Source organism: Spermophilus citellus (genome assembly GCF_964194105.1).
Source record: "Spermophilus citellus genome assembly, chromosome: 1".
In the NCBI taxonomy this organism is placed as follows: domain Eukaryota; kingdom Metazoa; phylum Chordata; class Mammalia; order Rodentia; family Sciuridae; genus Spermophilus; species Spermophilus citellus.
The window spans coordinates 192,566,344-192,579,587 of record NC_138182.1 but is presented as its reverse complement, the minus strand read 5'-3'; the positions used below and the strand labels follow the sequence as shown (position 1 = coordinate 192,579,587).

General features: G+C 38.6%; 1 protein-coding gene across 1 annotated transcript; it reads right to left on the bottom strand.

Annotated features, from left to right (window-relative positions):
* Positions 1-1,032: 1,032 nt before the first annotated feature.
* Positions 1,033-12,855, bottom strand: LOC308653833 (bromodomain-containing protein 8-like). Its single transcript, XM_081302569.1, has 6 exons — positions 12,236-12,855; positions 9,689-9,846; positions 5,982-6,071; positions 4,684-4,752; positions 1,992-2,169; positions 1,033-1,241 (listed from the first exon to the last, which is right to left on the bottom strand). Exons 1-6 carry the CDS (start codon positions 12,530-12,532, stop codon positions 1,191-1,193), a joined length of 843 nt encoding a protein of 280 aa, XP_081158695.1. The 5' UTR covers positions 12,533-12,855; the 3' UTR covers positions 1,033-1,190.
* Between the last annotated feature and the right edge of the window lie 389 nt (positions 12,856-13,244).

Here is a 13,244-nt window from a genome sequence, read left to right as displayed (position 1 = left end):
GGACAATACGAATTTCTACTGTGCCCAAGTCAAGCCTTGGGTTTTCCTACATGCTTTCATCAAGGAAGGGAGGACCAAGAGCTCTCAGATCAGAGGCCAAGGGATGACCTAAAGGCCTGATACTAGACCAGACACCTGGAGGCCGCTGTAGCTGGGGAGGAGGACTGGTCAGCTCACCACTCATTGAGGGGAATGGTTCCAGCCAACTGCCTTAAAAGACCCCGCCCTACCAAGACCACTCTACATACAGGGTTAAGCGTGAGTGAAAAGTTGGATCCCCAAGTCCTCTGGTACTGTCCAGGATAGACTTTCTGAGCACTCGCCTTGGTGAACACCCCTCTGCCGCCAAACAAACTTGTTGCTAGGAGACCTGAAGTCCCGGCTTGCCAACGGTGGCTGCTGAGGGCCAATCCAAGCAGGCACTTCACAAGCCTCTGATCGGTTCTTTTTCTTTGAGGGTTGGGGAGTGGTTGGGGCTAGGGATTAAACCCAAGGCCCCCTGCATGCTAAGCACAGGCCCTACCACTGAGCTACACATATGCTCCAGCCCCCTGAAGGATTCTGAACCAAGGGAGTCAGTAACAGTGTTGTTGTTTTATAGTTTTTCCCTTGTGAATCTTAAAGCACTAGACATTTTCTTCATAATTTCTCACCCACCCCGACCCATTTGAAGGATCCTTTGATATCCCCTCTTTATACATCAGACAAATCATAAATGCTCCCCTCAGCCAGTCCCATTCCCTTCTGGACAGCCGATGTAAAAAGACCAGATATCTTACTTGTTTCACTACATGAAGTACCTCCCTCTATTCCCAGCTTCTGAAATCATTAAAAAGCAACCTTTGGTTTGAGAAATATTTATTTATAGAGAAGTAGTTAAGGTTTAATCTAATTGCCCCTAAATGAATCCTTTGGAACAAAAATATGGGCAACATTTATGGCATAAATCCAAATCTCAACACCCCCCCCCCCGGCCCCCTTTTAAAAATATTAGACCCAAAGACAGTGTGGACTCCATGGTTGTTGGATAAAAGCATTACTCTTATTAGAAAAGACAACAGAGAAGTGGTAAACAAGCCCTGAGATCTCTGGTCAGAGTCTCAAAGAGAGGTCCAAACTCCAGAAAGGGTCAGGGTAGCAGCTCCAGGTTAACAAAACAGATTTCCATCATCCACTGGGTTGGCTGGCACTCATTCCAGATTACTTAAATCTCTTCTCTTGTCTAACCAAATACTCAGCACCTACAGAGTCAAGGCATAGATAGTAAGCTATGAATCTTAGAAGCTACAAAGAATTGAATGCAATTTTCTTTTTTGGCAAATAGATCCAACTACACTTTTTTTCTTTAAAGTATGCTGCTGCCCAGAAAAGAAACAGGCAAAAAAATTTTTTTTTCCCTTTTGTGGTACTGGTGATTTAACCTAGGTCTCATGCATGCTAGGCAAGTGCTCTATTGCTTAGTTACATCTCCAGCCCTTTAAAATTTTTATTTTGAGACAGGGTCTCTTCTCACTAAGTTGACCAGGCTGGCGACAAACTTGTGATCCTCCTGCCTCAGTCTCCTGAGTAGCTGGGATTACAAGCATGCAACCCTTTGCATAGCTCAAATGTTCCTTTGAAGCTACTATGTCTAATCCTCTAAAGATGAGAAAGTGTGAATGTACAATAATATCAACAGATTAAGCAACCAAAAAATGGACAGCGACTGTAGTTTACATTTTTAGCCCTCTGATTTGAAGCTTCTCTGGAAGTAAGAGTCCTATTACTTGTCTATCTCCAGCTTTCTTGCTACCTACCTTTATAGACTACTTCATTTCACTATGTATTAAAGATGGACCTATTGAGTCTCAGAGTTTTCCAAATCATCAGGCACAATCATCAATCCTTAAGGTCCTTGAATCACCTCAACATCACCCTCATTCTTATAAACTTTTCAAAATCAGATTCCAGAGGCTGTGCACCTTTTCCTTGCAGCTCACTCCATGTAGTACCTGAATTTGTTCCAAGACTTCACGCTGCATCTCCACAGCCATATGATATACATGATGATCAGAGTCATTGTACATTACAGCATTTTGGAACATCAGCATCAGATCCCGCTGGAATTGGGCCATGGTACGAATCCGCCCCTTAGACAGATTCCTCTTCAGGCTAGTTAAGTCCATGGGTCTGCAGATGGCCAAGAGAAACCAGAGAAAATCAAGCTGTAATGTGGAAAAAGTGGTGACCTAACATGCTCTCTTAGATAACTGTTGTTTTATTTTGTTTTTATTTTTCATATTGGGTATTGAACCCAGATTTCTTTACCACTGATCTACATTCTTAGCTTTTTTTATTATTTTTATTATGAGGTAGGCTTGGAAACTGCACCCAGAAAACTGGCTATAATGAAAAATGGTAGCAAAGATAATAAAGCCCATCAGATAATAAAATAGCAGCAGCAGCTAACATCTGACTATTTACAACAGGCCAAGCACTATGATAGATACATTCTATCACAAATTAATCCCCTCAATAAACAGATAATGTAGGTATTATTACTGTTGTTATGATGCTGATGAGGAAGAGAAAGAGGAACAGGAGATGGAATCTTACTGTTTCCAAGGCTGGTCTTGAACCGTAGATCTTCCTGCAACAGCCTCCCAAATGACAAGAGAACCAAGCATGATTGTGTGTGCCAATAATATCAGCTATTCAGGAGACTGAGGCAAGAGGATTATGGGGACAGCCTGGAAAACTGCAAGACTCCATCTTAAAACAAAAACAGGGCTGAGTGTGGTTATACACACTTGTAATCCTGGCAACTCAGCAAGACTGCAAGTTCAAGGACAGCCTCAGCAAGTTGGCAAGGCCCTAAGTAACTTAGCAAGACCCTGTCTTATGATAAAAAAAAATTAAAAAGGAAAAAAAGAAAGACTGTGGATGTATTTTGGTGGTAAGATATCCCTTGGTTTAATTCTCAGTACCAAAAATAAAAATAAAAAATAAAAAAAGATTGATTATTATTAAACTTTGTTGGGCAAATTGGGAAACTTAAAAAGGTTAAGTACTTGCCCAAAGTAACACATTCTGGACTCCAATTCAGAGGCAGCCTGACTCCAAAGTCCACAGGCCAAGACACTCTTCAATTATTATAGGAACAGAGTCAGCCTCAGGTATCAAGGCTGTAAGGAGCTCCAGTGTTCAGTTTGTCTTCAATAATCACTGTCCTTCCCCACATGAGGACAAACCATTTGTCCTCTCAGGAGTGTATAGAAACAAGGCACCATCTTTTTTAAAAAATATATTTTTAATTATAGATGGACACAATACCTTTAATTAATTAATTAATTTTTATGTGATGCTGAGGATTAAACCCAGTGTCTCACATGTGTGAGGCAAGAAAGTACCATCTTGGAAGCAGACAGGAGATCTTACTAGACACCAGTTCTGCCAGCATCTTCATCTAGGACTTCCCAGTCTCTAGAACCATGAGAAATAAACTTCTATTACCCCAAATGAGGTATTTTGTTTTAGCACTACAAATGAACTAAAGGTTCAGCCATGATCTTTTATATTCTATTACCACACTGTTTTATAACAGCATTTTAGGGAAAGGGAGGGGGAAGGGGAATAGCAAGGATTGTCGAAGGTGATGGTCATCATTATACAAAATACATGTATGAAGATGTGAATTTGGTGTCAACATACCTTATACACAGAGATATGATAAACTGTGGTATAAAGGTGTATTAAGAATTGTAATGCAAAAAAAAGAGAGTTCACATATAATGGCATAATTTGGCGTGAACATACTTTATATACAGTTACAGAAAAATCGTGCTGTGAATGGATAATTATGAATGTAATGCATTCCACTATTGTCATGTATGTAAGAAAAAATAAAAATTCAAAATACTGTACTCAACCAATGTTTGTAACTTTGTATGCAACTTCTTTTTGGGTTAATATTTTTGCCTCAGAATACCTATAACTAATTAATTGCCTTAAAGTTTTGGAGGCTGAGACAGGAGGATTAATTGAAAATTCAAGGTCAGGCTTGGTAACTTAGACCCTGTCTCAAAATTTTAAAAATAAATAAAAAGGGGCTGGGAATGTGGCTCAGTGCTAGAGTACCCTTGGGTTCAATCTCCAGTACCATACACATTCACCAAAAAAAAGAGTCAAAGACTAATTTAAGACTATAATGAATGGATCATATTACTTGAAAAGTCAATACTGCAAAAAAAAAAGTAAATAAAAAGAAAGTAAAAATTACTTGCATTACTTCTCAAGTGAAGACACTGAACTCATAACTTTATAAACTTGTTTGGCTGTAAAATATATGTTGAATCTGCTGGGTCCAGTAGTGCAAGCCTAAAATTCCTGTGGCTCGGGAGGTTGAAGCAGGAGGATTGAAAATTTAAAGCCAGCCTCAGCAACTTAGCAAGGCTCTAAGCTACTTTAGAGAGACCTTGCCTTAAAATAAAAAAATTAAAAAGGGTGGGGGATGTGGCTTGGTGATTAAGCGCCTCTGGGTTTAATTCCTGGTACAAAAATTGTGTGTGTGTGTGTGTGTATGTGTGTGTGTGTGTATTGAATTTATAAGTAATATAAATAAAGAAATAATCTAACAGATGGGAAAAGAATGAAAAGACAGATATAAAAAAGCAGCCAACCTTTCTTGACACCTTTTCCACTGACCTTTTCACCACATCCTTGTAGCCTGGGGCCTGCCTTTCTGACACAGGCTTCAAAAATGGACTGCTGAACCTGTTAAGGGACAAACCCAGAAAAAGTAAAGAAACCCTGGCAATTACTCTAAATAAGAAGAGTGGCTATGAACAATACTACTTAAAAATACAGAGTTAAGGCTCAGTTCTTGTTAGATTTCCCTTAGTGGAATGCAAACTGAGCACTATTAAAAGGAAATCTATTGTGAATGCCTGTAAATCTCAGTGAGGATGGCAAGTTGGAGGCCAGCCTGGGTAACTTAGTGAGACCCTATCTCAAAATAAAACAAAAAGAACTGGGGGCACCTGGTTTGAATCCCCATTACTGCCAAAAAAAAAAAAAAGGAGAAAAAAGAAAAAAGAAATCTAAATCTACACATTTCCTCTTGCCAGTTTTAAAAAAAACAGTGAAATATTTAACTATTATTATAGTATACTAATTTAGAGCTCAGAAATTTGTTCAAAGCTCCTGAGGGCCTTTATCTGTTAAAAAAAAAAGAATCTACCATATGTCATATTGTAAGGAGGCATACATATTTTAAGTACGAAATAGCATGTAATATAAATCAATTTCAGGAGACAATTCAAATGGCACAGCAACATTTTTATTATTTATTTTTAGATATACATGATCGTAGAGCATATTTTGACATATCATACATATATGGAGTATAACTTATTCTAATTAGGATCAGATCCCATTCTTGTGGTTGTACATGATGTGGAATTATACTGGTCATGTATTCATATATAACACAGGAAAGTTATGTCTGATTAATTCTACAGTCTTTCCTATTCTCCTCCCCTCTCCCCTTCCCTTCATTTCCCTTTGTCTAATACAATGAACTTCTATTCTTCCTCTCCTCATCCTTCCTTGTTGTGGGTTAGTATCCACATATCAGAGAGAACATTCAGCCTTTGGTTTTATGGGACTGGTTTATTTCACTTAGCATGACATTCTCTAGTTCCATCCATTTACCGGCAAATGCCGTAATTTCATTCTTCTTTATAGTTGAGTAATATTCCACTGTGTATATATACCGCATTTTCTTTATCCATTCATCTGTTGAGGGGCACCTAGGTTGGTTCCACAACTTGGCTACTGAATTTAGCTGCAAGTAACTATTTCTTGTACAGACCAGTAAAAGCAGCTGAGTCTTAGGTATTATGACCTGTTTGAGGGATAAACATATCTCCTTTTATACTTAAGACCTAACGTGCTAATGCCTCAGTTCTGAACATAATCCTATTACCACTGTGGAGACCCACCTGTGACTGGCAATCATCTTCCAGACTGGCAAAAGAGTTTTTTTAAATAGCAAATGGTCCTGAACAGGGTCACCTTGACTTAGATCAGTCCTAGAAGATACAACATGACAGAAAAGAGATAGTTAACTTTACAAATGGTATTCTGTCTCTCCAGTGATGAGGTTTTCTCAATGCATAGTGCTCCTAATTTTAATACCTGAAGGAATATAATACCACAGGAATAAAAATATATGTAATGCCTTTTTTTTTTTTTTCCAGGGGAGAGTACTGGGGATTGACCCCAGGGGCACTCAACCACTAAGCCGCATCCCTAGCCCTTGTTTGTATTTTATTTAGAAACAGAGTCTCAGTGGGTTGCTCAGGTCTTCACTAAGTTGTTGAGGATGGCTTTGAACTCTCAATCCTCCTGCCTCAACCTCCTGAGCCACTGGAATTACAGGTGTGCACTACCATGCCTGGCACCTTTTCTACTCTTTCTACTTTTTAAAAATATATAATTTTAGTTATACATGGACACAATATTTTTATTTATTTTTATATGGTGCTGAGGATCAAACCCAGTGCCTCACATGTGAAAGGCAAGTACTCTGCCACCGAGCCACAACCCCAGCCCCACCTTTTCTACTACTCTTGAAGATTTGTTTTGTAGCAGCCATGACTTTAAAGAACTGGTCTAGGATAACGCTCTTTTTTTTTTTTTTTTTTTTTTTGGTACTGGAGATTGGACCCAGGGTGCTCCATCACTGAGCTGCATCCCCAGCCCTTTTTAATTTTTGAGACTAGATCTCCTTAAATTGCTGAGGGTGGCTTTGAACTTGCAATCATCCTGACTCAGCATCTCAAATCTCTGGGTTTACAGGCATGCACCACCATGCCAGGCTGAAAGTAGTCTTTGTTCAATGTTTCCCAAGTGCCTGTGACAGAACATGGCACATAATAGGTGCTCAGTAGGTATTTGATAAGTTAGTCTGGTCCTGTTTTTATGCAGAAATATGTCCCACTAATACAACCTCTCCCATATTTCCAAAGAAAGAAACATTTACTTCACATACCAAATAACAATTTAAGTAATTTTCTTTTTCACTTTCCCCTGTACAGTGATCTTTAAAATACGTAAGACAAAACCATCTTTCCTTCCTTCTCTGAGCTAAACTGTCTCTATCTATCTATCTATCTATCTATCTATCTATCTATCTATCTATTTATTTATTGTGCTGGGGATGTGCACCCAGAGTCTTGTGCATCTGAGGCAAGCACTCTACCAACTGAGCTATATTCCCAGCCCTATTTAGCTTTTCTTTAGAAGAGTACTGGTTCAATTTTTCTTTTTCTTTTTCTTTTTGGTGGTACTCAGGATTGAACTAGGGCTAATCGCTATACTACTGAGCTACATCCCAATCTTTTATATATATAAATATATATATATATAAATATATATATATTTTAGAAGTAGTTGGACACAATACCTTTATTTTGTTTATTTATTTTTTTAATGTGGTACTGAGGATTGAACCCAGGGCCTTGTACGTGCCAGACCAGCACTCCACTGCTGAGCCACAATCCCAGCCCTCTTTTATTTTTTAATTAAAAAAAAATTTAAATGTTGATGCAGGGTCTTGCTAAATTGTCCACACTGACCTTGGTTAATCTTGTGATCCTCTTGCCTCAGTCTTCAAGAGTAGCTGAGATTACAGAACACATCATGCCAAGAAAATGCTATTATTATTATTATTATTATTATTATTATTTTTAATACTGAGGATTGAACCTAAAGGCACTTAAACACTGAGCCATAATCCCAGCACTTTTTATATTTTATTTAGAGACACAGGTCTTGCTAAATTGCTGAGTCTGGCCTCAAATTTGCAATCCTTCTCCTGCAGCCTCCTGATTCATTGGGATTACAGACATGTGCCACCATACCCAGTATAAATGCTATTATTTGTAGAAATCTATCAGAACAGGGAGCCCAAAACAAACTTCTTTGTTTCTGGTCACTCAACAGAATGAACAATTTCTCCTTGCTACTGGTGGTACAACTTCATTCACATATCCATATAACAGACCTTTAATGTACCTACCATACGAAAAGCACTACGCTAGGATTATAACTTCATAATCACAATTTTGTTGTAGAAATTCCTTGCCTACCTTTATGGGAATGAATGCCAAGCAATGATAGTAAAATAAAAGTGAGACTGGAAAGATCCTTCGGACTGGGAATGGTGCTCCAAAGACTCTTCTTTTCTTCTTGACAGATCAGTACAGACCAAGGGAAGTACCTAAGAAGAAGGCTCTAGAGATTTATTCATTTATTTTTTACAGTGATGGGGATTGAACTCAAGGCCTTGGATATGCTAGGTAAGCAGCACTCTACTGGATAACTATATTCCACTCCCCACCTCTGAATGTCTTCTTTTAAAGTAGTTTTACACTTCCCTACCAATAACAAAAAAAAAAAATCACCTTTTTAATCTCCCCTTAAGGTATCATGCCAAGTAAATATGGAAACTAGTATCTATTGCTTTCTAATAAAGATTATATGATTAGTGTAGTGACTCACACCTGTAATCCCAGCTACTGAGGAGGCTAGAGTAAGAGGATCACTAATTTGAACCTAGCCTAGGCAATTTAGTGAGAACCACCCCCCAATCTCAAAATTTAAAAATTGAAATTAAAAAAAGGCTGGGAATGTAGCTCAGTGGTAGAGTACTCCTGGGTTTAGTCTCTAGTACTGCACCCTGCAATAGATTTAAGAAACATTCTGACTTAGCAATCTTTCCTGAACAAATGAAGCCTAGTGATTAAGAAAGAAGAATTAAAGGACACTCAGTGTTGATGAATCAGACTTGTTTTATAATAGGAGAGCCTACAGATCTGTATTTATATGATGTTAAAATTTACATTTGGTGCCATGCATGGTAACACACGCCTGTAATTCCAGCAGCTCAGAAAGCTAAGGCAGAAGGATAATGAGTTCAAAACCATTCTCAGCAACTTAGCAAGACCTAAGTAAATTAATGAGATCCTATCCCTAAATAAAAATTCAAAAAAGGACTGGGGATTTGGCTCAGTGGTTAAGCACCCCTGAGTTCAATCCCAGGTATCCCCCAAAATTATATTTGAGTCATTGGGATTACAGGCATGTGCCACCATGCCCAGTACAAATGCTATTATTTGTAGAACTCTATCAGAACAGGGAGCCCAACTCAGTGAGACCCTCTCTCTAAATAAAAAATAAAAATGGCTGGAGAATGAGGCTCAGTGGTTGAGTGCCTCTGCGTTCAATCCCCAGTACGTACCAACCAACCAACCAACCAATAAATGTATATAGAACCTAAGTGCAGTGGCACATGCCTGAATTTCTGAGTCCAGGAATTCCAGGCCAGACTAGGCAATATAAGAAGACCTTTCCTCAAACCGAACAAAAACAAAACAAAACAAAACAAAAATCCAACAAACATATTTAATTCACAGTGTTTTTCTTTTTTTCTTTTTTAACTTATAAAAGTAACTCATTTCATTGTAACACATTTAAATAGGAATAATAAACAGAAGTTAAAGTATGAATCTTAATCTTGGATAAAAATCTCTACTTATAGGGTTTTTTTTAATTTGTTTGTATGATATTGGGCATCATACCAAGAGCTTCAAACATGTTAAGCAAATTCTCTACCACTGAACTATTTCCTCAGATCTATACTTACAGTTTGGAGGAGTTTGAATGACTGAGGAGGATATCCACAAGGGGAGTTTCCTGAATGCTGAAGCCATCATCACAGTCTCCTGAACGGGGCTGGTCTTCCATCTCTGAAGCATACCCTTCACCTTGATCCTCCTCTTTGGATTCTAGCTGAACCTCACCCTGAGAATTTAAGGAAACTTTTACTATTTGTGTGGTAATTTTATTTGCACAGAATAAAATAAGGCTAAACTTAAGGTGAGAAGAGGCAAATTATTATAAAGCTATAAAAGAAATTAGAGAAAGCCGACTTAACTAGACCTAAATCAATAAATTCTTAGTAAGTATCTTGCTAGAGAATTTTAACTCTGCCTCCTCAACCCCCAAATGAAAAAACAATATTTACTAAATTTTAGTCAGATGCTATACTCTTTGAAATTATCAGTAGAATCTGTGGGCCCTGGAGTAACAACTATAGCTGGCCAGAATTTTTTTATATATTTTTATATGTATAAAATTTTGTTTTGTTTTTATTTTGGTACTTGGGATTGAACTCAGGGATGCTTTACTACTGAGCTACATTCCTAATCCTTTTTTTTTAAAAGACAGATTCTAAATTGCCCAGGTTGACCTTGAATTTGCAATCCCCTTGCCTGGGATTACAGGCATGCACCACCACAACCACTGGCAAGATAATGTCCCCCAGGCTGATCTCAAACTCCTGAACTCAGCTAGGACACTGGGTGAACTGTTTCATTTAAATCTCACAGCAAACCTACAAAATAGAACACATTATCCTATTTGGAGCAGAGACAACTGAGGTTCTAAAATATTTGGTAATATGCTGAAGAACACACAGCTAAAACTAGTACTAAAACCAGGATTTGGACCAGGTAGTTATAAACCTCTGCTGTTAACCTATGAGCTCTAACCACTCTGCTCTACCTCCCCTCGAAGACCAACCAGACAGCTGATTTAAATTATTTACTTACCTCTTCACTCTCTGCGGGTAGTCCCTGAACCGCACTAATATTTGAGGGAACAGGAACCACCTCAGGCTTTCCATTTTCTCCCTGCAGCCTTTTTTCAGCTATTAAGGGTTCTACCTTGGCTAAAGGCTCTTTAGTTTCTCTGCAGGGATTCCCTTCTCCTTCAGTGGCTTCAATTTCCCTTCCCTCTTGTTGTTTGGTACCAGATGGAGGGTAGCAGCCTTCACTTGAGTCTTTGCTGCTAATGCACAATGGCTCCATTAAATAAGCAACCTGTAATCAAAGTGTACAGAAACTCCATGCAAATTATCCACACATCAGTAACGGCATATGCTTACACTGACACTGTGATTATGCTTGAGATGGCAGATAGGTTTGAAATCAAACCTATCAAATGTATACATAGGCACTGGGTTAGTTGCTAGGGATGCTATAGTAAACAAGAAAGATATAGTTCATGCATCTTCAAGGAGCTTATGTTCTCAATTTTCAGTTTTGATCAATTGGGACGTGCTGTCTAGAAAACTTGAAAAATGTGTTTGCTACAGACTCTACAGAGACAAGTGGCAACATCTGAACTAGATCCTTGCTCATCCTGTGTTCAGTTGTAGCATAAATAAATTCTTTTGTCCAAATAATTATATTTCTTTTTTAAAATATTTATTTATTTATTTATTTTTTTAGTTTTCGGTGGACACAATATCTCTATTTTATTTGTATGTGGTGCTGAGGATCGAACCCTGCACCCCGCACATGCCAGGCGAGCGCATTACTGTTTGAGCCACATTCCCAGCCCTATGTTTCTTATCAATATATTTCTTGTCCTTATCTCTATACTAAGTTAATAAAACCCTTTAAAATTCTGACTTGCAGCCAGGCACAATGGTACACACTTGTAATCTCAGTGACTCAGGAAGCTAAGGCAAGAGGATTGCAAATTCAAGTTTGTCAGCCTCAACAACTTAGTGAGATGCAGTCTTGGGAATGAGGGTTAGGGGAAGGGCTGTAGAGTAACTCAGCGGTAGAGTGCCCGTGGGTTCAATTTCTAGTATGGGGCTGGGGGGACTGCCTTAAATTATAATATTTTAAGTTTCAAGGAGAGTTTTGTCAAGTATAACTTCTCATGACTCCCCAGTGGCTGGGGAGGCTGAGGCAAGAGGACCACGAGTTCAAAGCCAGCCTCAGCAATGGCAAGGCAGGTGCTCAACAACTCTGTGGGACCCTGTCTCTAAATAAAATACAAAATAGGGCTGGGGATGTGGCTCAGTGGTTGAATGCCCGAGTTCAGTCCCGGGTTCACCCCCCCTCAAAAAAAATTAAAAAAAAGAATGAATTGCAAGGATTCTCATAAGGCAGTCCTATATATAGAAATTCCACTCCTTTGATTTTAGCTCCCTAAAGACTATATTTGGTGCATATTCTGTATCAGCACCAAGTGCAGGGGACACAACAATTAACTTAGTCACTGCCACTATGGGCCTCATATTTTAGTAAATATAGAAAAAGGTAACTACATGTAAGGGTGAGCATTCTCTTAAAAAGTTGGATGTTCTTTTGGCTTTGGAATTAATACCCACTATTACCTCAGAAAGAAAGTGGAGGAGGTTCTGGCGGCTGACTTGCTCTGCCTCTTCCTGAGATTCCTCACTGCCCACAAGCAGCTCACTAGTTTCTCTCCCTGGGCTGCTTTCCTCTAGTTCCTCAGCCTCTGGATCTTCAGTTTCCCTCCAGCTGCCCACATCAAGATCCAGACTGGAGTCCCATGAACTGAAGAGGGACCTGCAGTCGTTGCTCAACTCAGAGTCATTGGGATAGTCTTGTTCAGAATCCAACCAAACCCACTCACGCCCCATCTGTAAAGACACAGAACAAAAATGCATTAAATTTATTCAAATAATATCCCTAAGGCATCTCCATCTTCCAAGTTCAGTAGAAATTCAAGGGGCCAGAATTTTTTCTCTATTCATTATTAGGAAGGACAAAAACTAGCAGAAAGGAAACATTAAGAAATGGAATAATCTTTTAAAATAAGAAAAAGCTTCATGTCAATATAATACACATTACCCAATAATGTTTTTTACTTGGATTTCCTCATACTCCATAAGAAGGGAAAGAACTAGACACAGTTAGCTTAACAGACTTCCTTTATCCCAAATAACCCATAAAATTCAGCTAAAAGGCATCAAATTTGAGGGAACAAGAGGTATATTCCTCAGCAAATACATAACCTATTAACCATCACATCCTTGAAATTCACTTTTGAGATCACTTTTGGTCATATCCAACTATCATTTTTCATAGTAAAAACAGAAACATCAAGTTTTAATGCTATCTTCCCTTGTTCATTGTACTACACTATCCTGGCTTAAAAAATTTTTTTAGATTTGTCTTCTCCCTTTTACAACTTTAAATACAGGCTTTTCTTTTATGTTTTTGCTTGGTTCTCTGCTTCTTTAATACTTCCATTAAAAAATGTATATAGAGCCAGGTGCAGTGGTGCAAACCTATAATCCCAGCAGCTCAGGAGGTTGAGGCAGGAGGATTGGGAGTTCAAAGTGAGCCTCAGGAACCTAGTGAGGACTAAGCAACTCA

What these genes read in the sequence shown, in the direction of transcription:
- LOC308653833 (XM_081302569.1), bottom strand. Translation starts at nt 12,532, where the DNA reads ATGCATTTTTGTTCTGTGTCTTTACAGATGGGGCGTGAGTGGGTTTGG. An exon ending in TCCTCCACTTTCTTTCTGAG is followed by an intron (nt 9,847 to 12,235) that starts GTAATAGTGGGT and finishes TTAAATTCTCAG; the next exon opens with GGTGAGGTTCAGCTAGAATC. An exon ending in AAGATGATTGCCAGTCACAG is followed by an intron (nt 4,753 to 5,981) that starts GTGGGTCTCCAC and finishes GTCCCTTAACAG; the next exon opens with GTTCAGCAGTCCATTTTTGA.